The sequence below is a fragment of the Typopeltis vanoorti genome, chromosome 5, assembly GCF_054136105.1.
Source record: "Typopeltis vanoorti isolate ZY-2024b chromosome 5, IOZ_Tvanoo_1.0, whole genome shotgun sequence".
Taxonomy (NCBI): domain Eukaryota; kingdom Metazoa; phylum Arthropoda; class Arachnida; order Uropygi; family Thelyphonidae; genus Typopeltis; species Typopeltis vanoorti.
Window position 1 is genome coordinate 54,005,823 of NC_143553.1, and position 26,612 is coordinate 54,032,434.

A 26,612-nucleotide genomic window follows, 5' to 3' on the forward strand; every position below is an offset into this window, starting at 1 on the left:
CCATGGTTCCATGAAGGCAATCCAGTACCTTGATATTCTGGATAATCAGGTGCTGCCTACACTGTGGAGTTTTTATTATGTTACTATCAAGATGACAATGCCACAAAGCTGCAGTTGTTATGGAATGGTATGAAGAGACGACTGTTAAATGTGCCCTGGCCTGCACACAGAGTCCTAACCTCAACTCCATTGAACACTTGTGGGAAGAATTTGAGTGGCAATTGAGGTCCAGAGCAGCATGTCCGCGATCTGTCGCTGAGCTCAGTGCTGCTCTGATGGAGGAATGGAGGTAAATTCCACTTGATTTCTGCCACACATTGGTGGAAAGCCTCCCTCAAAGGGTGCAGGAGGTGATCAAAGCCAAAGGTGGACATACCTGATATTAGGGTTTGCCTGCTAGTATCAATTGTAAATTGCTAAAGTGTCCTGACAATTACTGGTAGATGGTGTATAATTCTTTAATATGTGATTAAATTATTTTTAATCAAGATGGTTGGAAAACAAAGAGACACAGGGACTGAAGAATACAAGATATTACATAGAGAAGTCAGAAGAGCCATCAAGGAGGACAAGGAAAAGTTCTATACTAATAAATCTGAAGAAATAAGAGTTCCAGATGAGGAGGCACGATTATAAAGGATATTTTGTTTAGTTCGTGACTTAAAGCACAAGTTTAGGCCTAAATTGAATGTCATCAAAGACAGGAATGGAGCATTACTAACAGAAGAGTTGGAAATCAAAAACAGATGGAAAGAATACTGTGAGGAACTGTACAGCAGAGTGGATAAAGAAAATGTGGAGCCCTCTCACCAGGAAAATTTTGATTTGGAACCTCCTCCACTTAGGCATGAAGTTGAAAGAGCAGTTAAGCAGCTTAACAGCAATAAGGCCCCAGGTGCAGATGAAATCCCAGCAGAGTTAATTAAGGCTTAAGAGTGTGCCATAGATTGATTACAAGGATATGGGAGAGAGGATCATGGCCTAGAGAATGGAAGAAGTCAGTTTTCATACCACTACATAAGAAAGGTGATATGAAGGCGTGCAAGAATTATAGAACTATTAATTTAATATCTCATGAAAGCAAAATTTTATTGATGATCATGCTAAATAGGATTTAGGCAAAGTTGAGGCAGTGATGCTCGAGGAACAAGCAGGTTTTAGGAAAGGTAAGGGCACCAGAGATCAGATCCTTTGCTTTACACAGATCATAGAAAAATATAAAGAATTCAGACTCCCTCTGGTAATGTGTTTCTTAGACTACTCTAAAGCTTTTGACTGTGATGAGCATGTGAAACTGTGGGAAGTAATGAAAAGAATGGGTTTTCCTGAACACACTATCAGGTTGATAGCCAACTTGTATAACGAACAATAAGTCATGGTAACAACAGGTGTTGGATTGACTGACTGGCTTCAAGTTGGAAAAGGAGTTAGGCAAGGATGTGTACTTTCTCCTCACTTGTTTAGTATGTATGCGGAGGACATCATGTGTGAAGCATTGTGTTTCATTCATGTCCGGAACTCATCAATGTGTCTGCCAGTGAATGGTGATTTTTACATATTATCCTTTGCAGCACCCTAAGGTCATGTTCAGTGAGTATAGTGGGTCATCCACTGCAGGTAGCACCTGCAGCTGACTCCCTACACTTTCATCTGAGTATAGTATCACTAATTATTAACCTGAGATGGTCCAATTTGTCAAACAGATAGGCCTGCAAACATGGCTTCCTATCAAAATACCTCTTTCATACTCTGTCAGTTCCCTTCTTGCAGCCATTTCACCCAGACGCAGTTACACTGATTTGGAAGCATCATAATTCTTCCAATTTATACAGGCAACAAACAAACATTTCATTACATGCCACAATGCACCTTGCCCATGGTGCATCCGCTGACTTCATTCTAAGCAGAATACGAGTTAATATGTTAATATAAATATCATCTATTCCCAAATGTTTTAAAGCTTCTAGCATTTTATGTAGGTCTATTGAGCCAAAGTTCTTTTCATAATCTATGAAAGCCAAAGAGAGTGATATATTATAAACATTTATTTTTTCATTACTTGATTTAAGGCTTCTAAATTATCTGAAGTTGAGAAGGAAGTTCTGAAATCTACCTGTTCTTTTGGTTGAGATGAAAATTTAATATATTGTTTATTATTCTATTTATAATTTTGTAAAAAGCTTACAAAGGACTTTGAGAAACGTAACGGGTTTATAATTTCTTATGTCAGTTATATATCATCTTCCTTATATAGAAGGATTTTTCCAGTATTCCAGTTTGAAGGATTCTTCCTCTCCTTAAACACTCAGTATACAATTATAAGTATTCCATCAAGTTTAGGTATCTTTCCATTTTTGTAATAGCTGTTTTATTTCAATTTTGACTGTATATTCATTTGTATTTTTTGATATCCTTTTCTCTATTGTTGTTCTCTATTACTTTCCCTTCATTTGTATATGATTCTTGATAAAATTTAGCAATAATTTCCAACATGTTTGTTCTGTTTGTAATCAGTATTCCATTTTCAATGCAATATTCTGCAGCAATATTTTGTAGGAAAGTAAGATATAAATCTGTTCAATGTTAGTATATATCATTTTTAACACAGCTACAGATTTGAATTGTAATCCACATTTGCTCACTCATGTTCAAATTGAGCAGTAATATCAGCATGTTCTCTATTAACAATAATAGACGAAAAGGGAGGGGTGAACAATTTATTGGATTACTATTAACTCAGTTTTGTAGCTGCATCTCAGAGCCAGTACCGCTATAAGCAAGAAAAAATGTGTATTATTTTCTCAAAGGATAGTACTAATTTCAAATGCAAATATTAGACTCAGCCATATACAATATATTTTTATATTTCTAGTCCTTTTATAATTATATGAGGGTGGTCTGAAAAGTTGTCGGCCTTGACTATAGATGGCAACACTATTGGCAAAATTTTTTTTTTCTAAGTTGGTACATCTGTCAGAAGCATCCATGTGAAATGCAATTCTTATTATGCCTTGAAATGGATGAAACTGAGTATTGTGTGGTTATAAAATTCTTTGTAAAAAGTTTTACGGCAAAAGAAATTCATTCAAAGTTCATAAAAGTTTATGGGCACTCTTCTCCTTCGTTTTCAACAATTAAGAAATGAGCTGCAGAGTTTAAATGCTGCTGTACCTGCCTTAATGATGATCCTGATGATCCATGTGAAGGACGTCCAAAAAGTGTAACAACACCAGAAATCATTGATCGCGATATGGTATTGGGTGACCGGTGAGTCAAAGTACGTGAAATTGCTGAGGCATTTCAAAAGAATGTATAGGATATATTTTGCATCAAGAATTGCAAATGAAAAAGCTTTGCGTAAGATGGGTATCATGCTTGCTCACAGCAGTTCAAAAATGCACTCACATGAAAATCTCGGAACAGTGCTTGGAGCATTTTTAACAAGAATAAAACTGATTTTGAGTTGATTTATTACTATGACTAAATTTAACACACGTGAACCACAGTACTAGGTTTTTTATTACGTAAATATTTCGTCCTAGGTATCTTAGGACATCATCAGTACAGTATGGCAATACTAGGAATGACACATACGTACAAAGGAATCCAAATTGCGTGTAGTGCAGCCTGAACTTAAATTAAATTAAATTACTTAAATTAAGTTAAAATTAATTACAGTAAAGTTATTATTTTACACAATTTTGTATGACAATTTCCCACACTTTAGGGATGGCAAGAACATCATTGCGGTTTAGATTTGGTCTGTGGAGTAGGGCTTCAGCACTTTCTTTATATAAACATTCATTATGAAGATCTGTGTAGAAGTTTTGTCTTTTTCCAATGGATCTTGTGGTTTGGGTTTTCAACTCCATGTTGAGCGAGGCCTGATTTATGCGGTTTGATGAGGCAGATATGGTCTTGATGTTCTGAAATGCGTTTAAAAACTGATCTGCCTGTCTGTCCAAAATAAAAGAGTTTACAGGAACATGGAACCTTGTATACACCAGGTAGTAGCATAGATAAAAGTTTGTCTTTAGGCGAAGGTAACAAGTTTTGGATCTGGTTGATGGGTTTGTAGGTGGCAGCAAGATAGTATTTCTTCATAATTTTCGAGAGCCGTTCGGCTCTCGAAAATGGGAATCCTATGGGGTTGTTCTTGTCTAGGTTGAAGTGTGGAGAAATTGCTGATGATTTTTTGAGTTGTTTTGAGATTGTAACCATTTAGAGTGGCTGTGTTTTTGATTATTTCCAATTCTTGCTTTAGAGAATCCTCGGAGGAGCATAATCTGTGTGCTCTGGTTACCAATGATTTAATGATGCTAAATTTTTGAGAGGGATGATGAGCTGAAGTATTATGAATGTAGTGGCCTGAAAATGTTGGTTTGCGATAGACAGAAGTGGAGATGGAACCGTCTTCTTTTCTTTGGATGTGGAAATCCAGAAAGGGGATGCCTTGTGGGGATTCTCTTTCTAATGTAAATCTGATGCGAGGATGAAGGAGGTTGATTTTTTCTGAAAACTTAAGTGCATTCAACTGCTGACAACAGACATGCTAATTAGCTTCGACATTGTCTCTCTCTTCACCAATATCCCCCATAAAGAAACTGTAGACCTATTAAATCAAAAATTTCCGTCGGACATTGTTGAACTTTTCAAATTTGTTATCACTTCTGGTTACTTCACATGGAAAGGAAAAATCTACAAGCAAGAGGAGGGAACAGCAATGGGGTCTCGCTTGTCACCCAATTTGGCAGATCTGTTTATAGAACATCTAGAAGAAAAAATCCTCGCATTCAAACTCAAGCCAAAACTCTGGCTTCAATATGTTGATGATATCTTCGCAGTCTGGAATCATTCCGAACAAGAGCTACTTCAGTTTTTAGAAAAAATAAAAAAAAAAGCCTGCACGTAATTTGGATTCCTTTGTACATATGCGCCCTTTCTTTTGTCATTCTTAGTATTGCCATACTGTACTGATGATGTCCTAAGATACCTAGGACGAAATATCTACGTAATAAAAACCCACTACTGTGATTCACGTGTGTTAAATTTAGTCATGAATTCTCCACAGGTTTCTCTATATAATCAAGATTTATTACTATGGATGAGACTGGATTCACCATTACCCACCATAATCCAAACAGCAGTCAAAACAGTGGACAGAAGCTGGTTGTTCAGCGCCAAAGAAGACAAAGTCAGTTCCATCAGCAGGAAAGGTTGGCATCGGTGTTTTGGGATGCTAAAGGCATTTTGTTTATTAATTATCTTGAAAATGGTAAAACAATAATATTATTACAATCTTTTAACCAGACTAGATGAAAACATTCGTGAGAAAAGACCTGGTTTGCAGAAGAAAAAATATCATCTTTCATTCAGGAAAATGCATCTGCCCACAAAGGTGTTTTGGCAATGGGAAAATTAAGGGATCTGCACCATGAATTGTTGGAACATGCACCACATTCCCCAGACTTTGCTCCCTCTGACTTCTATCTCTTCCCAAAACTTAAAAATCTTCCTCGCCGGTCAGCATTTTTCTTCGAATCAAGAGGTGATTGCAGCTGTAGAGGGGTATTTTGCAGATCTTACTGAGAACCACTACAGTTACACAATAATGTTGTTGGAGCATCGCTGGAATAAATGCATTAGTCTTAAGGGAGATTATGTTGAAAAATAAAAATAATTTTGAAATTATAAATTCGTTTTTTCATTGTTAGGCCGAGAACTTTTCAGACCACCCTCGTAGTTTATCAGGACTCAACGAATACACTCGCCCATTCACCTGTGGCGTGTAGATTTTGCCAGCTGACAAGTAGCTGCAGACTTGACAAAATGGAATATTCTTTTTATTAAAAAAAATTTCTAAACAAAATCTTTTTAACTTTAAGTTTTTTTTTGCTTTAGAAAGAATGACAAACACCTTCATGATATGTATATATTTTTTAAATGTATATGTCACATCACTGTTATTACCAGTGCGTGGTGTTCTTTTTTGCCATGATTTAGAATTATGGCAAAAATATGATGTGTTTTTACATCCACTAAAATATGATTTTGAAGTACATAGTAGGAGAAACATGAATAAGCAGTGCTAGCCCTAGTTTATCTACATTAAGAGGTGTGATAATCCTTCTCATCTACTATAATATTGCTTTCCTGGTGGCCGAGTGGTTAGCATATCTACTCTCCAGCTAAAAGGCTACAGGTTTGAATCCCACTATGGGCATGGATGTTTGTGATTGTCTGTGAAAATACTAGTGGTGGTAGTGGTATTGGGCAGTAGATGGCATTGGTGTAGTTGGTGGATTGAGTGGTGGAGAAGAAGCGTTGGAGAGTAGATGCCCTCGCTCAACAAGTCTTTGGACTCCCTGGAGGTGTCACAATAATAATAATATGTTTGAAGCACAATACAGTAGGAGAAACATGAATAAGCAATGCTAGCCCTAATTTACCTACATTAAGAGGTGTGATAATCCTTCTTATTCAGCAGAATACTTAAGCAGATTAACTTGCATTTACAGTAGAATCTCAGAACAGTGTTAGTGAAAGCACATCACACATAGTTCAGTGTCTGTAGCATAGCTTTAATTTTAAATATGGATATCAGATAGTCTACACGAACACAATGAATTTTTATATTTGTAGGCCTTTTATCATATAAATATAGTTTGATTTTAATAGTAGGTCAAAATAAGATAACCTTTCATACTGTGATATATCATCATCATCATCAAATTCCTGCCATGTACCCTCAAGGGGTGTACAGGATATGACAGTACTACATGAAAAAATTACATCATTACTAACTTCCTATCTACAATTTTCCTCCAAATCAGTCTGTTACTTGTCAAGACTCCAACATTATCAGATCTTATATTTCTATCGTCTAAGGCACTTTGTACCGTATCAATCCACCTATATCTTGGTCTTCCTCTGGGTCGTTTTCCTGACAACCTGGCAGAGAACACTTGTTTTGCTAATCTTTCCTCTCCCATTCTATTTAAGTGACCATACCATCTGAGATTAGCTCTGCTAACGCATTCCTGGATGCTGACAATGTCAAGTTCTTTCCTAATATCCTCATTTTTAATATGATATTGCCATTGATGCCATCTGTTCACGCCTCTAATCTTTCTCAGGACTCTCATATCTGCGGTCTCTAGTCTTTGGTCAAGTGTTTTACTTCTGACCCACCTCTCAGATCCATAAGTTAAAATTGGTTTGAACACAGTCTTGTATACAGCTAATTTAGTGTTCCGACTAATTTCTTTCTTATTCCATATAAATTTATTCAATTGACTTCCCACAATACCAGCTTTGCTGATTCTGTTGTCTATTTCTATATTTAGTTTACCATCTTCAGTAAAAATTGTGCCTAAGTAGCTGAAATGTTTTACTTGTTCCACAGGTTCTCCATTCACAACACAGTTGACATTTTCAATGATTCTGCCTATTTTCATTGTCTTTGTCTTTTTATTGCTGACCTTCATACCATATCTATTACAACAGCTATTCAATTTAGTCAGAGAATCTTGCAGACTTGTAGCGGATTTATTTAGAAGTATAACATCATCCGCATAAAGCAAAGAGCTGACATTAACATCTCCAATTTTGATATCAGGTTTAATACCACATTCCTTCATAATGTGATCCATATAGATAATGAATAACAGAGGGGATAATGTACATCCTTGTCTCACACCAGATTTAACATTAAACCATCTTCCTGTACTTCCTTCAATTCTAACTGCTGACTCAAAACTCAAATAAAGACTAAGTATTGCTTGATATAATGCCCCATTGACACCATATAACTGCAGCGTATTGAATAGCTTCTCTCTTGGCACCTTATCATATGCCTTTTCCAAATCGACAAAACTTAAATACAGATCTTTGTTATATTCCCATGCTTTCTCGACTATTTGTCGTAAAGTGAAGATCTGATCCTGACAGCCTCTATTTGGCCTGAATCCAGCTTGTTCTTCACCATGCTTTTCTTCCACAATTCTTCTCAACCGTTTCTCAAGTATACTTGCATAGATCTTGCCAAGAACACTCAGTAGGGAAATACCTCTGTAATTCTCACATTCAGTTTTATTTCCCTTTTTATATATGGGTACTATGAGAGCTCTACTCCAATCATCGGGAATTCGTCCCTCTGTCCGGGCTTTCTGAACTATGCAGTGCAGACACTGTAAGACTCTTATACCACCATACTTCAGCATTTCTGGTCGAATATCATCTACTCCTGCTGCCTTTCCACATTTCAAGCCTTTGATGGCTTTTTCTACTTCAAGTATGGATATGTATTCCTGACTGCATGCCTGGTCAGTGTTTTTTATCACTGTGCTGTCATCACTGCTTGTTTCATTTAGCAGTTTTTCAAAGTAATTACTCCATACTTCAAGGATATCTTTTTCTCCTGTTTTCATTTCACCTTTATCATCTCTAATTCCTTTTACAGCACTCTTTCCTCCATTCCTAAGCTTCTTCAACAACCTCCAGAATATTTTGCCACCTTCTTGATATTTATTTTCTATATTCTTGCCAAAGTCCTCCCATGACTTTTGTTTAGCTAGTTTTACACACTGTTTAGCTTTCTTACATTTGTCTCTGTATTCTGTAAGAGTAAAAGCTGACTTATTTGCCAGGAACTTTTGATATGCTTTCTTCTTTTCCTTCACTGCCTCTTTAACTTCCTGTGTCCACCAGGGAGTTCTGATTTTTTTATCTTTGCACACAACCTCACCACATGCCTCTCTGGCAGAATCAATCAATGTTTCCTTCAGAGTTTGCCACTGAATCTCCAAGGTTTGATTCCTGTTCTCAAACTCTTTCATTTTCTTTTCAATAATATTTCTGTATTTTAGTCTACAGTTCACATCTGAGAGCTGCTCAACTTTTATTCGCTTTAAAACTTTCTTACATGTTATTCTTTTCAATATGAAATTCAATTTTATCCTGCTCAAGACTAAATAGTGATCACTTCCAATTTCAAATCCTCTGTACACTCTGGTGTCCTGCACCAGGGAGAAAACATCACTATCAACAATAACATAGTCAATGAGACTTTTCTTATTCCTAGCCTCTTCTCTCCATGTGAATTTGTGCACATTTTTATGTTGGAACATGGTGTTAGTAATAACCAGTCCATGTCCTGAGCAGAAATCCAACAGATATTTGCCATTATTATTAGCTTTGCTCTTTTCTCCAAATTTTCCCAAAATATTTTTGTATGTCTCACAATCATTTCCTACTCTACTATTTAGATCCCCAACAAGGACCAACTTTTCCTTTTTCATTGTGTCAGTTGCTTTTTCTAAAGCCTCAAAAAATTCCTCCACTTCTACCTTAGTAGAACCTTCTGTGGGACCATAGGCACAAATAAGTCTCATTGTCCAGTTACCCATTCTCATATTTGCCCACATTACTCTACTTGAGACTGACTGCCATTCAAGAAGATTAGCCTCGTATTTTGTGTTGAATACTATGGCTACTCCTTCTTTTCCTTGATTGTTATTGCCTGAATATAACATTTCGTATTTATTGCTCAGAAAGATCTCACCAGTTTTGGTCTTTTTTGTTTCAGTCACCCCTATTATGTCGTTCTGGTACTTATCTAATTCCTCAGCTAGCTCCATTTCTTTGCCATTCAGGCTTCTTACGTTGATAGTACCGATCTTTAACTCTGGTGATGTTGAGTTGGGGTTTGTTTTCAGATTTGTTCCAGTAGCTGACTTTTCGCTGTTCGCCCTGGTTCCCTGGCGAAAACAACGGGGGCCTTGTTTAACCGGGCGACGCCCCAGCCGGCATGAAATTTTGTCATGTTGTACCATCATTTTTTATTTTGGTGATATATGCTCTTTTTTATCATGAGTTTTTCAAACTCATATGATAAAAAAAAAGTAGGAATCGATAGGTACAGGAAATTGTTGGTGATCATTTGCTGCACATAAATATTTTATTTGTTGGAAAAAGCAATCTCTGAATCAATTTTTGAATTTTTTCCTAATTATGCTTAGCTGATAGTGCATTCTACACCCCCCTCCCACCTCTCTCACACACACACCCAAAGAATTGCATATCTGAAAAAATTCACTGTTTGTTCTAAATTTTATTTATCATTTATTCGTAATTTCTGTTAGAAATCAAAATCACTTTACAGAATGAATGCTTAATTCCTGCACTTATATCATTTTTCTCCATGTAAAGCATAACACGAATCTTTACATATATCTCAACAGTTACAAGAATTTATTATATTAATTTCAGGAATCTAAACTGCAGTGCCCCTCCCAGAATCTCTTATTATGAATTGAAATAACAGTTATGAAATAAATTATTATGGGTCTTCTAAGTCCTCAGCATAACATGCAAAGAAATCAATATTAATAATTATAATTATCGTCAATGTTTAATTAGCCGGAGGGAAAAAATTGGTTCTGAAAAGACCATTTTCCATGAAGAAGAAATTACTGCATATTTCAAAAAGAAATACATTTGGTTCCATTTTTGACATTACATACCATTTTTGAAGTAACTTTAATTCATTTAAATTTACTTCCTATTGTTTTTCACAAAAAAAAATAAAAATAAAACAAATAAATAAATATATATACAGTAAAACCCCTTTTTTACACTTTTCAGGGGACTGATGGAAAAAAGTGTAAAAAGTAGGAAAGTGTAAATAGCAGGAAACGTAAAAAAAAAAAAATTAAAAAAAGACTAAAAGATGACTTACTGCTAGTATGTGACTCTACATACTAGATTACAAAATTTAATAACCGAAAATAAATAAATTTACAATTACTTACATTTATCTATTTAAAAAAATCTTTAATTGTTGATTTCTAAAAATTTTTATTTTATTTTATTTATTTATTTTTTACATAGCGCCAGATTGCTTTGCATTCCGTTCAATGCTTGACCTGTTTTTTACTATCATGTTCAAAGTGGTGGACACGGAGAGTCCAAGATCTTTTGCTAAATGCACACGTGTTCCAGCATGCCAATCTACACGTTGCGGAATTGCTATCTTTTCTTCTACCGAAATACATTTTCTGTCTTTTTTCTCCATGTTACTAACATGGATAATCCATCACAGCAACTCGAAAGCAACTTTCACACGCTAAATTACGTAGCAGAAATTCTGCTATATCAATTCGTACTGTGACATAAAATCACGGTATCGCTCATCACTACTGCAAGCGTGAAAGTTACCGCGATGGCGAAAACGAAACTACAGCTGAAAGCAACGCCATCTGGGAACAGAAATGCGATGATTTCCGCAGAAATCAATTCGAAAATCAGTATTGCCACCCGAGAAAAAAAAAAACGCAAATCACGGGAAATAATGTCCACATCAAGTTGTTAATGGCAGGAAAACAATATATCGTAAGAATAGGCCTTAAGACGGGACCAACGGAAAATGACATAAATGGCAGGAAAACGTAAATTGCGGGGTTTTACTGTATGTATGTATGTATGTATGTATGTATGTATGTATGTATGTATATATTTTTTTTTTTTTTTTTATGAAGAATTAAATGACTAGAACCGAGATTTAAGTAAAAAGGTTTTAATATAAACACACTACTAGTTTCGGCCTGTAACAGCCTTCTTCAGGTGACATTATAAAAGAAGAAAAAACACTAAACATTGAGGGTTAAAAGACTATGAACAACATAGACAGTCTTTATACATAATTAGCATGAAAACGTTAGCATGAAAACGTTTTCATGCTAATTATGTATAAAGACTGTCTATGTTGTTCATAGTCTTTTAACCCTCAATGTTTAGTGTTTTTTCTTCTTTTATAATGTCACCTGAAGAAGGCTGTTACAGGCCGAAACTAGTAGTGTGTTTATATTAAAACCTTTTTACTTAAATCTCGGTTCTAGTCATTTAATGCTTCATAAAACTATGTATGTTAACCGAGTCAATGATCATTCTGTCATATATATATATATATATATACACCTACATACAGTCATCCCTCGACTTACATCGGGGTTCTGTTCCATCCAACAGGACACAAGTCAGTTCGGACGTAAGTTGATACATTAAATCAACAGAGTTATAGGTGTTAGGGACTTAACAGTAATAAGTATACTGTCATTTTAATTTTTAAACCTCATTATAAAACTGTACTGTGTGTTACTGTCACTAGAGAACAAGAGAATAATCACCCAAATCTTCCTCCACAATCACATCTTCATTACCTTCCCTATGTGAGGGACCAGGCTACGGCTCTTTTGGTGTAACCTTTGTTTTTATTTTGATGAAAATGCCCAATGTGCTTTGCTTACTCCTCTTCTTCTTTTCATCATAAAATTGTTTATAGTAAACAAACACATGCACTTTCCTTTCTATTAATAAGTAGTGTTCAACATTGGGGTCCATGTCTTTAACCATTTTGAGAACATCACTAAGTGCAGAGAACACTTCTGCAAGACCCCTTCACTGTGAATTAACTGCCGCTTGTTTTTCTCTTTTTCCTCTCGTTTTTCCTCTTCTGGAACATTGTTCCTCCAGTTCGACCGATTCTTCGTTGATCAACACTTCAGGGGCACTTTCTATGAGTTGAACTATGTCGTCATCATTCACTTCGAGATTCAGATTGTTTGCTAGGCCCAGTATTTTTTCACTCAATTTACAAAGGTCTTAATTTTTTTCAAAATTTCCAAACTTGTGCACAGACTTTTTAATGTCTTTTTCCATATGCCACTCATACATTGAGAGATCACTTTGTCCCAAACTACAGCAATATTTTGAACAGCATGATAAATATTGAATGCTTTCCAGAATTTAATGAGTGTCTGGTTGTTTCCTTCTGTAGCAGAAATGGATTGTGAAAAAGTTCTCCGTAAATAATAAGCCTTAAACACTACAAGAACTCCCTGATCCATCGGTTGGTTCCATGAAGTAGTGTTTGGAGGGAGAAACATGACATTGAACTTGGTGAAGATCACTGAAATAAGACGGATGATCTGGAACATTATCTAGAATTAATAAAATTTTAAATTCCAAATTTTCTTTCACACAATAGCTTTCCATTTCATTCGCATTACAGTTGATTAAGGCATCCGCACACAATTTTGAGCCATCCACAGCTTCTTATATCTCTGCTAATGAACTGGAAGAGCATGCTTTCTAATGTTTTTGAAGGCTCGTGGATTCTCACTGTGCCATATCACCAATGGTTTCAGTTTACATCCAGCCACATTACCCCATAACAGAATTATAACACGGTCTTTAAGAGCTTTTAAACCAGACATAGATTTTACCTTTTTGTGGATGAATCGTGCTCCCAGGCATTTTTTTCCAAAACAAGGAGGTGTTATCCATATTAAATATTTGCTGTGGCAAATAATTTTCCTCCATAATAATTTGATCCAATTTCTCCACAAACTCCTTGGCAGCCTTCTCAATGGAACTTGCAAATTCACATTATGCAGTGCAAAAAGCTGCTTGAATCTCATGAACCAACCGGAAGAAGAGTTGAATTCATAGTCACCTCTTTTTCTGTGATTCTTCACTAGGTTTTTTAATTGGGCATGTAGGGGCCATGGATATAAACAAAATATCATGAAATATTTAATGATAAATATGCAGAATTTTTTAAACACGAAATCAACAGACGAACTGTTGAAGCCACATGCCAACTGCCGAGGGAGGTTACCGCTGAATGCGCTGTTGCCACTGCATTGTTGCTAAATAAAAATCTTTTTACTTTACGCTCGCTTGCACCTTTTTCGATAGTATAGTCGAAAATGTTATTTATTCCATTATGGGATCACGGACGTAAGTCGAGGGATGACTATGCGTGTGTGTGCGTGCGTGCGTATATATATATATATATATTTTTTTTTTTTTTGAAAAAAAAAAAAAAAATTGACAGCCTATAATTTCTATCCACTGCAGGAGGTTTTGGGTTTACTACTCCCATGGTGACCCAGTCCATATTGGGAAAGTGGACAATCACAAACATATACATGCCTACGTGGAATTTGAACCCACAGTCTCTTGGCTGGAGAGTGGATATGCCAACCACTCAGCCAACTGGGCTGCCACATACATATATATATATATATGTGTGTGTGTAAATAAGTTTTTTTTTAAATTTTTTTAAAGTTTATAAAATTACTTGGTAACCCTAACACACACACACACACACACACACACACACACACACACACACACACACACACACACACACACACAAGGGCTGTTCGATAAGTCCATGCAAAGTCTGAGAGATGGTGCCTCCAGTATGTATCGAGGTTATTTTTAGTTGCTGGCAACTGTTGGAGGATCACACACTAAGTTTCAGTCAGATTGATCTATTACTCTGTGTTTGGAGTTCATTTGAATCGATCAAGTACCGCAATTTGTGAAAAATGGATGAGAAAGAAACGGCTCAGGAAACCAAAGATAAGCTTGATAAACATTATGGCGAGTCTGCACCTTCTATTAGAACGGTTTAATAGTGGTTTAGTAACTTTCGAAGTGGCCATATGAGCACAAGTGACGCTGAACATTCTGGATGCCCTGTTGAGGTCACTACTCCAGAAATTATTGAAAACATCCATGATATGGTGATGAATGATAGAAGAGTGAAGGTGCATGAAATTGCTAAGGCTGTGGGCATCTCAAATGACTGCATACATAATATTTTACATGAACATTTACTTATGAGAAAACTATTTGCAAGATGGGTGCTGTGTTTGCTCACACTGCACACTGGATCAAAACTCTTCTGCAATTGTGACTGCAAAATTGTCCGATTTACGTTACAAAGTCCTCCCCCCCCACACACAACCCTCTCCAGGTTTGACTCCCTCGCACTACTATCTGTTTCCAAACATGAAAAAATGGCTGGCAGGAAAGAGATTGTCATCAAACGATGAAGTGATTGCAGAAACAACTGCCTATTTTGAAGAGTTGGACAAATCATACTATATGGACAGGATCAGAAAACTCGAGCATCGTTGGACTAAGCGTATAGACCTCAAAGGAGACTATGTTGAAAAATAAAAAAATATTTGTCCCAAAAAAAATCACGTTTTCTTCATTTTTGCACGGACTTATTGAACAACCCTCATATATATAGTTTAATGCCTTTAAAGTGAAGAACACTGTTAATTCGTCACTGAACAGTTTGAAAATTAACTATAATCAGAAATACCTGTGGAATGAATAGCTGGCTAAATATCCTCTCAAATAAAACTTCCTGCACTTCAGTTTAAATGGATGTTTATTTTATTTTTCAGATATGTGATTGTATCAGATCAAAAGATACAAACATAACTGTATGATAAAATTTTTAAATTAGATTAGATAAATTAGAAATCATGTGGCCTTTGGGATGATTAGGCTGAAAGACTGAATTTAACAACAAACAAACAAAAAAATAAAATAAACAGCATTTTTGTTTATAATCAATCAAGAAATTTCTGGTGATTACTGGACTATTGCTTGGGGGCTCTTTAGTGTACCCTTCCAAGAATTTTTTTTTTTTTTTTTTTGTTTCTTTTCAGTAATGGCGAGTAATATCAGTTAGCTTTTAGACTAGAAGTTACTAAGGGGAGAGAGGCTTATTTGCTAGAATATCTAAGATATAGATGATTTCAGAAATAGCCACCATTAGCAGTTTCAATAATATTCAGGAATATTTTTAAAGAAAAAAAAGTAACACTCAAAAATAATACTTTTATGGGATAAATGTAAACAATTTTTTTACATAGGGAATTATATGTATTTGTAACAATTTGAGCTGTTTGCTATCTCCTAAACTAACTTTCCTAGACCAAGAAGGAAAAGAAGGTAACGGATGGAATAATCAAATTGCAAACAGATAATTCAGTTTTAGATGTACCTGCTTCAAGCAGGTACTCTATTTCTTTTCTCAAAAGACTGAAATGAAGAAATAGATTTTGGGGAACTGAAATGTGAAATACTCTGTGAAAAACTACATCAAATGTGCAGGAAATTACATAAAATGTAGCTATTTATAACTCAGTTCTTGGTGCAAAGAGAGAGAGAGAGAGAGGGGGTGGGGGAGGGATGAGAATGCAATTGAAATACCTCAAAATAAACACAAATTCTGAATTAATCTGCTGAATATGATAGGCTTCAGACATTTCCATATATATTTACAGAAGTTAAGACATGGATACTATCATTAAAATGGCATTCTTAAAAAAAAAAAATTGTCAATTGCACTTTTTGGAAAGCGAATAATTCCATTTAACATCATTTGCTGTTCATAAAAGCAAAATAATAATGTACCTAAAACTGTAAGCATAATCACAATGATAAAAAAAAAAAAGTGGAGGGGGCTGCAGTTGCATTTATTTCAATAAATCACCTTTGAAAACATTTTTTTCAATATTTAATAACATTATTTTTTAATTATTATGAAAATAGAGTGAAAATAACTTCTTCAATATTTTCATAAAAATGAAGAAATCTAAATAAAATAATGTTCCATTGCACCTGATTTTAAGAATAATGCAAATATTTCTGTAATAACTTTATTACTAAGATTGAATTCACATCATATCACAAAATAGATGTAATTTATCTTATTTTCACACATATGAAATCCATTTTTATGTGTCGTGAACAACCTAAATAAAAATGTAAAGCAAAATATTAAAATAATGAATGAATTTATATAGGAAATTCCAAGTAGAACAGATAACCTTAAATCAAGTGGTCTCAAAGGTTGAAAATCTGTTACAATAGATTAATTATAAGATGAAAGCCCCCCCCCCCTTCTGTTTTCATTCTTAAAAATTCGTAACATGGCTGCATCTGATCTAATTTGACCAGTAAGAAGTTCAAGATATTATGTTGTCCTGCTCTTGGGTGGTATGTACCCTAGCGTGCATGCACAGAAGAGGTAATGTGATTGATGTTTGCCAAGACATTGGTCTGCAGTATATCATTACAATTGTTAGTCATGCAGTGTGATGTGCTCTATTTATTTATTTATATTTATTTATTTTTGCCTAATAGCTGATTCTCTATTCATTTGAGTTCTTCAGTTTGCATTTTTTTTTTTTTTTAATGTTGATACACATGAAAGATCAAGACTTATAACACATGCCATGTGTGGGCAAGTGATTAAGGAGAAAATGTAGCCTGTTAATATGTGCATTAACGAGTGGGAGGTTGTACTCAGTGGGAAAAACAATATGGGAGAGATATTCCAAAGAATAGAGGTGGACAGAATGAAGCTGATGAGAAGTTAGTTCAGTGTGTTCAAAGCTGGGCAGTATATGAGTGTTGCCAGTGACTGCTCTAGTTGTTCTATGGTTAGAAGAAAGTGGAAGAATGGTAGCAGCCAATTCAGAGGAGTAAGTAATGCCCATGAAAGTACCTATAAAACAGCACAGTGCTGAAACGGCACCTATGATAAAGTGACTGAAGGGAGTCTGTGAGGGAAGGGTCATCTATTAAGTGGATTGCCCACTTCCGAATATCAATCATCAAGTATTTACTAAAATAAAGAGCCAAAGGCTACATTTCGGCGATGCAAAATTATATAAATTAAATAGATATTAAATCCAACATCATATCAAAGCCGAATACAGAAGCTATAAAAGTTTCGTGGGAAAATTGACCAGAGAGCTTGCAGGAATACACCGCCGCCATGCTACGAGTTTCCCTAGCCAAACCTAATAGGAAAAGCACGAACGCTAAAAGCGCCCATATATTGCTTCTACTGGTCCATTTTGATAGGTTTCACTAGTCTGACAGCTGTTTCAAACTCACTGGTTTTCGCCAGAGACTAGGCAGAAACCTAAGAGATGAAAAACTTTCAGTATTAGGGAACTTGAAGCGTCGGAAAGGTGTATTTTCCTTAAGTGAACTCTCAGTTGGTGTGTAAAGTATTTACTAAAATAAAGAGCCAAAGGCTTCGTTTCAGTGATGCAAAATTATATAAATTAAGTGGATATTAAATCCAACATCATTTCAAAGCCTAATACATAAACTATAAAAGTTTCATGCGAAAATTCACCAGAGAGCTGGATTTAATATATGATGGTAGATTTAATATGCCATTAATTTATATAATCAATCATCAAGAATTCTTAGAGAGATCTTCAAAGGAATATTTTATATTTTGTATTCTTTATTGAACTGTTAAAGATGAGTAACAAGAAGTCAAAAAAGTATCACTAAATATGTTTTTCGATGATAAAAAACCAGAGAGAGGACAACAAATTTTAAAGAAAATTAAATAGTTTTGATAATTCTCATCCGATGAAAGTGAAAATGAAATTCGTAAAAGAACAAATTTCCAAGCCAGTTGGCTCAAAGAATTTGTATGGTTAAAATATGACAATTATTCTGATGTAGAATCGTGATTTAAAATGGAAAATTTTAAATTTCACATAAAGTTTACTCACCAGATTAAGTGTGTGTCAAAAGCTTAGGTGCTCTGTTGAATCTAGAAAAAACTCCATTGTGACAATGTTTAAAAATGATAAAGTGGAATGTTTCAGAAAATGACTGCTGTTTTCAGTAGAGCATATTATATTGCTAAAAATAATAACTCAAGATCCAATACATCTTAGAAAAAGAAATAAATAACCAATTAGACTTTTTAGATCTTTTAATTCTTTGTCAACCGGATGGAAGCTTTTTCAGTTTCTTGGAAGAAGACTCATATAGGCTGCTATATATCCATGCTGAATTTAATAATCTCAGTCTCTGTAATCCCTGTTGAGAATATTACCAGGTTCAACACTTTCAAACACAGGATCTCTTCCATCATATGCTGTTTTAGGTAATTATTTCTCAGTAGCTGGAATAATTCCAGTTCCTTTCATCCTATGTGTCCTTTCCTTCTTCCAACCTATGTCTTCATAAATGAAGTTGCCATAATAATTACTCCTTCGTGTCACTGTGCTAACTTGCTGATGCATGTCATCTACATCTTCCATAGCATAAAAGCTTAAAGCAGCAATAGACAAATATTTTGTCTTTTTGGTTTCTATCTCATACCAGATAGCTTCAAATGCACTGCCTCTATCAACCCCCTATCTTTTTGATGAACTTCTACTCTCGAAGGTTGTAATTCTTTGCTGCTATTATTAGCAATACCTTCCCCATCCTATTCTCTCTCACTCTCTCTGTAATCCCTCAAAATATGTCTATTAAATTCTATCACTGTTACTATATCCTTCTCCATCAACCTAGTCTCATTAATGAATACATTTTTGGCTAAGTTGAGCTAATCAATGATAAAAATGACATATGAAGAAGACTAAGATATAGTTTAAGCAGTTAGGAGTGCTTCAGAAGATGAAAAAAATGTGCAAATCATAGATGAATAATAGAAAATTTGGAAGAAACTGTCGACAAGATACTAATAGTAAAACAGTAACTTCTACACAACATAATACTTAGTAAATCCCTTCAGGTTATACATCAAAAATAACGATGAACTTTCAATTTAAGAACAGAGGAAAGGGATTATCAGTCAGTATATAGCATGTGCAAAAAATCATGTCTGGAAGGACAATTATAATTGTCCTTTGATCAAAAAAGACATGCAATGTGCATACATGATCTTCACGCATCACATGGTACATACAGAGACAGGCCAAATGCAATAAGCTTGCCTTCTACTCAACTATCAGTTAAACCATTCCGGTCTCTCACTAAGGATATTGGGAGAAGTTCTGCCCATTCTTGTTTCCACTTCTCTCACACCTTGACAATACTATGGTAACACTGTCCAAAGATAAGGCAGACCTTTCAGCATCAGTCTTTTCTTCCAGCTATTGTATAGACAACCAAGACATATCACCTCCTGCAATACTATGAACTGCTCACCACATGAGCCCCTCCAATATTTTGCCAAGACATCAGAAAAATCCTCAGTCTTGATTGTAATAAGTTTCCTAGTCCAACTCCTCTTGTATTGCCTACATAAAATGTCAAATTCACCTGGCTTCTACCCCACAGCATGAAAGCTAGCCTTTATCTGGTCCATTCCTAAAAATAGGAGATAAAAGTCAGCCATCAAACCATTGTCCCATTGCTCTCACCTCAGTACTCTCAAAAATGACAGAGGTAGTGAAGAAGCTGGACAACAACTAGCTTTTTGACTACTTGAAGGCCTAGCAATTAATTAGTGATAACCAATATGAATTTCACAGTTCTCATTCTAGAGCAGACCACCTTCTAACAATGCCTATCTCTGGAAACGTCACGGAAAGATTTAGAAAGTCATGCAGTTGCTCGTGATACTTCCAAGGCATTTGACTGCGTCTGGCACTTGGGCCTTCTCAAACAAACTACCATCTTATGGTCTCCCTTCTACCCTTTGTTACTGGATTGCCAACTTCCTCTTCAAGCATTCACTGCTTATCTTGGTGGTTGCTTCCTCTCATCAGAATTCTTTATTAATGCTGAAGTACCCCTGGGTTCTGTATCTGTACCCATTCTCTTCCTCATTTTTGATGATAATACTCTCCATTCGAGAAACATTATAGTAGTTAAATAATTGAAGATTCAAGATCATCCAAAACACTTCTTGGATTGACTTTCACATCCAGTTTACCCTGGCATAAATTTATTATTACATTAATAGCCTCTCAACCTCTAAAAACCTTATTATTTTCTTGTTCAAAACATACTATCTTCTCACCTGTTCAACTTCCAACACATCATAAATCTCAAACCTGACCAATCTTAGAATACTGTTCTCACATATGGGTGGTTTGCCAAAAACCTGCCTCTGAATTTTAGATTGTATACAGAAGAATGCAATCCACCTAATACACATACCAGCCACTGAATTAGAAACTTTTATTTAATACAGTGTTGGACCTCCTTTAACCTCACATACGCAGTTTAGCATATATTCACGAGGTGCTGTAATGCATCTATGTCTACAACATACCAGGAGTTCATCAGATAGTCCTTTCACTAGCTTTCACACATTTGATGGAACAGAACTTTGCTCCCAGATCTGTTTTTCTAACATGTCCCATTCATTCTGAACAAGGTTCAGTGTGAGCTTTGCAGTGGCCAGGGAAGATGGTAGAAGTCACTGTCATGCTTGCTGAACAATTCTTGAGTAATGGACATTAGCATTATTGTCCATGAAACAACCATCACCTGCTGGATAAACATTGCAGGATGGAGTAACAATGTTCAGATATTCCTTGGAAGGCACCTGACCTTCCAGTAATATCAGGGGACCTGTTCCCACACCAAAAGAACATGTTCCACATACCAGGATACCACCTCCAAAACCTTGGGTTGTGTTTACAAAACAAACTGGGTTTATTGCTTCTTGGGCTCTGGCCAAACTCTCTGCCTACTGTCAGTACAGAGCAAGGAGTATCATGACTCGTCGAAAACCACGACCTTTTCCAATCTTCTAGAGTCCAGTCTGAATGATACTGACACTACTATAGACGAGCCTTCCAGTTCTTCACAGAAATCAGTGGTTTCTATATAGTTATGCAATTGCCAATACCAATCCTCTTCAATTCCTTGTGCATATTTCAGTGAGATATGGGTCAAGACCAGCCTTTATTAAATGCTTCAGTTAGTTGCTGCACATAAAAAGTGCTGTTTGTCCATACAACCATTTCAGATGGCGGTGATCTCGTTCCTGACAGACTGTCTTAGGACCACAGTTATGCCTCTTAGACAAGCAATGTGGGTTATTTTTCCACTGATTAAACACCCGAGATATTTCATGTTTTGAAAAACCAGTCAGCTCTGTTGTTTTCAAGATCTTGGCTCCAGCCAGATGAGAACACAATAGGCCCTTCATCAAACTCCGAAAGATTCTTTGTTTTACCCATTGTAATCAACACTATTGACAATTACTGACCAGCAGCAATCTTAAATAGTTGCCTAGAACATGTGGTGATGCATGTGGCCAAATACTATATTTTGCATATACACTGCATAAGTAATGTTTATGTAGATCTGAATAAAGGTTTCTAATTCAGTGGCTGGTAGGTGACTCATCTATCTTAACTTACTCAAGTCACTTTTTCACAGGCACTCTGTTTCTGCATTGTCTTTTTTTTTTTTTTTTTTTTAAATAGGCATTTTCATGGGTACTGAACTGCCCACTACCATTCCTTAGCTTTGCTCTAATCATGTAAGAAAAAGAGCAGCCAATGGTCAGCTTCCATATACACAGTCCAACTCCAAATATATCAATCAAATGTCTTCATTCATTCCATCTTCTTCAGAACAGCCTTTCTCAACACTGTTTTTCTGATGAATACAACCGCTTCCTTTTCAGGAAACTTGGTAAGAGATTCTTTCTTTCTTCTTAACCATGTGCGTGCAAACACACACACATAGCATGGTTATGTTATAGGTCTTGTGAGCTCGTGTATGGGGTTGTTTATATTGACATTATGTCAATATAAAAAAAAAAAATAAATATGCAGATGAGAAAACTAAATAAATATCATAAATTCATCTAAAGAAATAAAAAAAATTTACCTGATCAGCTAACATAAGAACTGTCTTCATAGTAAAACGCCGTGAGCAAAAGTTGAAAAGATCTTCCAGACTAGGGCCTAATAAATCCATTACTAAAACATTATATTCTCTTTCTTGACCATACCATCTAAAACAAAACAAAAAACAGCACTGATATACATGATAAATATAAATAGAATAATTAACATGATGATAAACTATACTTGGTCTCATAGTGCTATAGGATTATTAGCAATAACTGCTGTTGAAATGCATAATTAATTAAAATGCACTGAATCTATTGGAAAGAAGATAAAACAATTTGGAAAGGAAAACAGCCTACTAACATGAAATGGCATACAGGATCATTCTGAATTTAGTTTTCTGATGTCAAATATGATACTCCAAGAACTGTAGGGTGACCACCTGACAATGATTGAGGTGATCAATATATTATGTTTTTTCATTCTTTCAAATAAGATAATATTATGAACAAGAGAGAGATATCTTGTTAAACACAACACTCTTCTATACAAAGTATGTAGAGGATACCAAAGTATGTACTTGGTCTCATAGTGCTACAGGATTATTAGCAATAACTGCTGTTGAAATGCATAATTAATTAAAATGCACTGAATCTATTGGAAAGAAGATAAAACAATTTGGAAAGGAAAAAAGCTTACTAACATGAAATGGCATACAAGATCATTCTGAATTTAGTTTTCTGATGTCAAATATGATACTCCAAGAACTGTAGGGTGACCACCTGACAATGATTGAGGTGATCAATATATTATGTTTTTTCATTCTTTCAAATAAGATAACATTATGAACAAGAGAGAGATATCTTATTAAACACAACACTCTTCTATACAAAGTATGTAGAGGAGTGTCCTATATGCTCAAGTGCACAGAACATTCTTTGTCCTGTTTTTTTAAATAGCAAACAGGAAACAACAAAATATAATTCTAATTAACTTGTTTAAATGGGATCAGGGAAATGAAGATGTTGTATAACCAGAACTAAAACACAAAAACTAAATCCAATTTTTCCTCATTCTTTTTGATAATGATATGAAAAGAATATTGGAAAGCTTATTAATAAAGATTAGCTTAAATAAGCATGTCAAATAAGAAGCTTCTATAAATAAAAAAGTTGGCTGTTTATAGGAAGCAGCAAGGTCTCACAGCATTTCATAAGCAGTAAAATGTAGTAAATGTGCTTTAGTTATACTGTGATAGTCAGATATCCGCTTCAAACACAAACTAATGCTGTCTTTTTTGACGAAAAAAAAAAAAAAAAACTGTCCTTGAAGCATTTCAAATGGGTGCTTTTTAAAGTTGTGGTTATTAACCAAAGATTATTAACCACAACTTTAAAAATCTAGATTTCTTGCTCATTTTTTTCTTTTCACAGTGATATGAGAATACTAGAAAACTTATTAATGAAGACTAGCTTAAACAATAATAGGAACGATCTAAAACAATTATATATAAGGTACATTTCACAGTGGCATTCTGGCTTCATTCATTTATTATTTGAGCAAACAAATGAAACCAGAAATGTCTATAATAGATAAAAACTGTTTGACGATTATGTATTGTAGATCATTTATTGTCAAATTATGTAACATATTATTCAGTTCTATACAATATTGTTAATAAGAATGATTCAAATTAAATTGAGATGTAGACATAACAATTTTAGATTTTAAATACTAAATTTCATTAAATTCTGTAAATGAGAGTGGATTTATTAAATTCTACAATGGTTTTTCAAAAAAATAAGGTAACAAGAACTTTTAAGTGAAGACTGCGATTTTTGGAATTACACCAAGGCAAGTCTAGGAGACAAAAACATTATCTGGTAATTTCTTTTCTTTCTTTCAAGTAAGGAGATCGATTCAGGCTCATACAATGGTGGTAGGACCTTTCCTTGCTAAAACTTGTGTTTTTCATTCTGAATCAAGCAAATTGGCCAGACCCATGCAATTAACCTACATAATATATTGGTCTCAACTTTATTTACTTTGGTCATAATTCCAAACCACAAACCACAAGGGGATTCAAACTGAAGTCTTTTCAATCAAACGAAAAATGCACACTGTCCTCATGATTTTGTGCTACAAAGATGGTCTTATTTGAAGAATGTTATTCTAGCATTCTTCCACTTATCCTGCCATCTTACACATCACTGGTGCAAAATGGCAGGTTCACTAGTGTCAACTATGTAGTGTTTGACAGAAGTTGACTTTGACACAACTGCTTTTCTACATGATCGCAAAAGATATTTATGTATCTGTTATGTTATGGCACTAAGGCAACTAGAAGAAATAGAAATTAAGAGTCTTTAACAAGGAAATGACAGCACCAAATCATTTAGTAAAAGATTACTGTGCAGCAGGTGACTTAAAACCTCTAAGTCGTAGTGTCAAAACAACACATCACAGTTAGTATCACATGGCATAGTGTTATCATATAGCCTGATGCCCTCATGTTGCAACCTGGGGCATTTATGGGGGCAAAAAAAATGGGCACTCCTAAATGATCCAGCATTTGGTAGCAGTGTTTGACATTGAAACTGCCAATAATAACCTTATGATGCAAAACACTCTTCTCCTGATTTTGTTTGCTGAAGCCAGTGCTTGGATTTTTTTGGAAGGGAAAAAAAAAAGAGAGAAGTATAAAAAGAATAAAATGAAGTGCCTACTAACAATGAATTTCTGTCAATTTGGTATAACCTGGAAAAATTAGTTCATGTTGTGCACCTCTACACATGACCATCTGTAGAGGTGCACATAAATCACGTTCATTTGCACTCCTTGTAAAATTTTGAAAGCAAATAACACATTTTCTCTAATAATCCTGCATATGACAAACTTTTCCAAATATCATCAATATCAAATTTTTATTAAATTCCACTTTAGTGTAGCCATTACTGGTATCACTTAAAAATTCTGAGTAATTTTCCAACAAATGGTCTGGTTAAAAACAAATGAGATCTTGACATATTTTTTATCTACCTCAAACATCAATAATTAAAAAATGACTGAATAGGGTAGGATTACGATATGCATATAGACAGATCAACAGAAGTAATAGATGGTTATGAATTTACAAAAAGCACCTAAAATATCTTGAATATATCAGATAAAATATACCATAAATCATAACAGTAAACAATAATGAAGATTAAGAATACTCTCTACATGATAAAATAAAGAATACTCTCTACATGATATTTCACTACATGAATTGCCTTTCCAATTATTTAATTTTTGTAAAAAACAAATCTCTTATCACCTTTTCATGGCATATAAATTTTGGCGAATGAATTTCATTCCTTACCAAAAATCTAATGCTTATTTTACACAGCGTGGTAGAGCAACATTTCCCAAACTGTGTTTCACAGAACACTAGTGTTCTGTGATTAATTAATTATGATGAATCATAATTAATAATTAAAAAAATATATTTTTAGGTATAATGCTGGAAATAATTATAACTGATATTAAATGAATCAGTGACTCAAAAACACAGAAATACCAATCCTATTAAAATGTAATTTTTTCTTTTTAAAAATCATAATTTCAGTTGTTTTGGTATGTATGTATGTATATAATTTTTCTTATGCAAAATACAGCATTAATTTTCAACTGATTTTATCATTTTATACATATATTTTTATTTTGTTTTCAAAAGCAAAATGCATTTGAGCATTAATTATGTTTTTATGTAAAAATCAAATAGTCACAAAAGGATATAAGTTTTTCATAAATTATTGATATGAGACCTAACACAGAGAATCAAGGAAACTAAATTATGACAGGAGAAATAGTGAAAATCTGCGTGTAAGAGCAACAATGTTATGTAACTGCGTGCTAAAAACAGAAAAGCAAAGAAAGCGCGATTGTAATTCTAGTAAGTAGGAAAGACTAATGATAAGTTCAGTATGAGAGAAAAGATTGTTGGAAGAAGCAAGAGTGAAGAGTGAGAAAGGGAAAATCATAGGTATATTACCCAGATTGCATTCCTCATGAATGTTCTGTATCATGATGACACTCCTTGTTTCATCTAGCAATGTTTTTCAAAGTAATTGCTTCAGACATCTAGGATATCTTTATCTTTGATTTTTGTGT

At 34.7% G+C, this 26,612-nt stretch overlaps 1 protein-coding gene across 1 annotated transcript in view; it reads right to left on the reverse strand.

Moving 5' to 3' along the window:
- Positions 1-26,612, reverse strand: part of LOC150106418 (casein kinase I-like) — a 144,172-nt gene that overhangs the window by 98,007 nt on the left and 19,553 nt on the right. Inside the window, exon 3 of the mRNA XM_090392435.1 lies at positions 22,495-22,621. Within this exon, the coding sequence (XP_090248561.1) occupies positions 22,495-22,621 (127 nt within the window). The remainder of the gene's footprint in view (positions 1-22,494; positions 22,622-26,612) is intronic.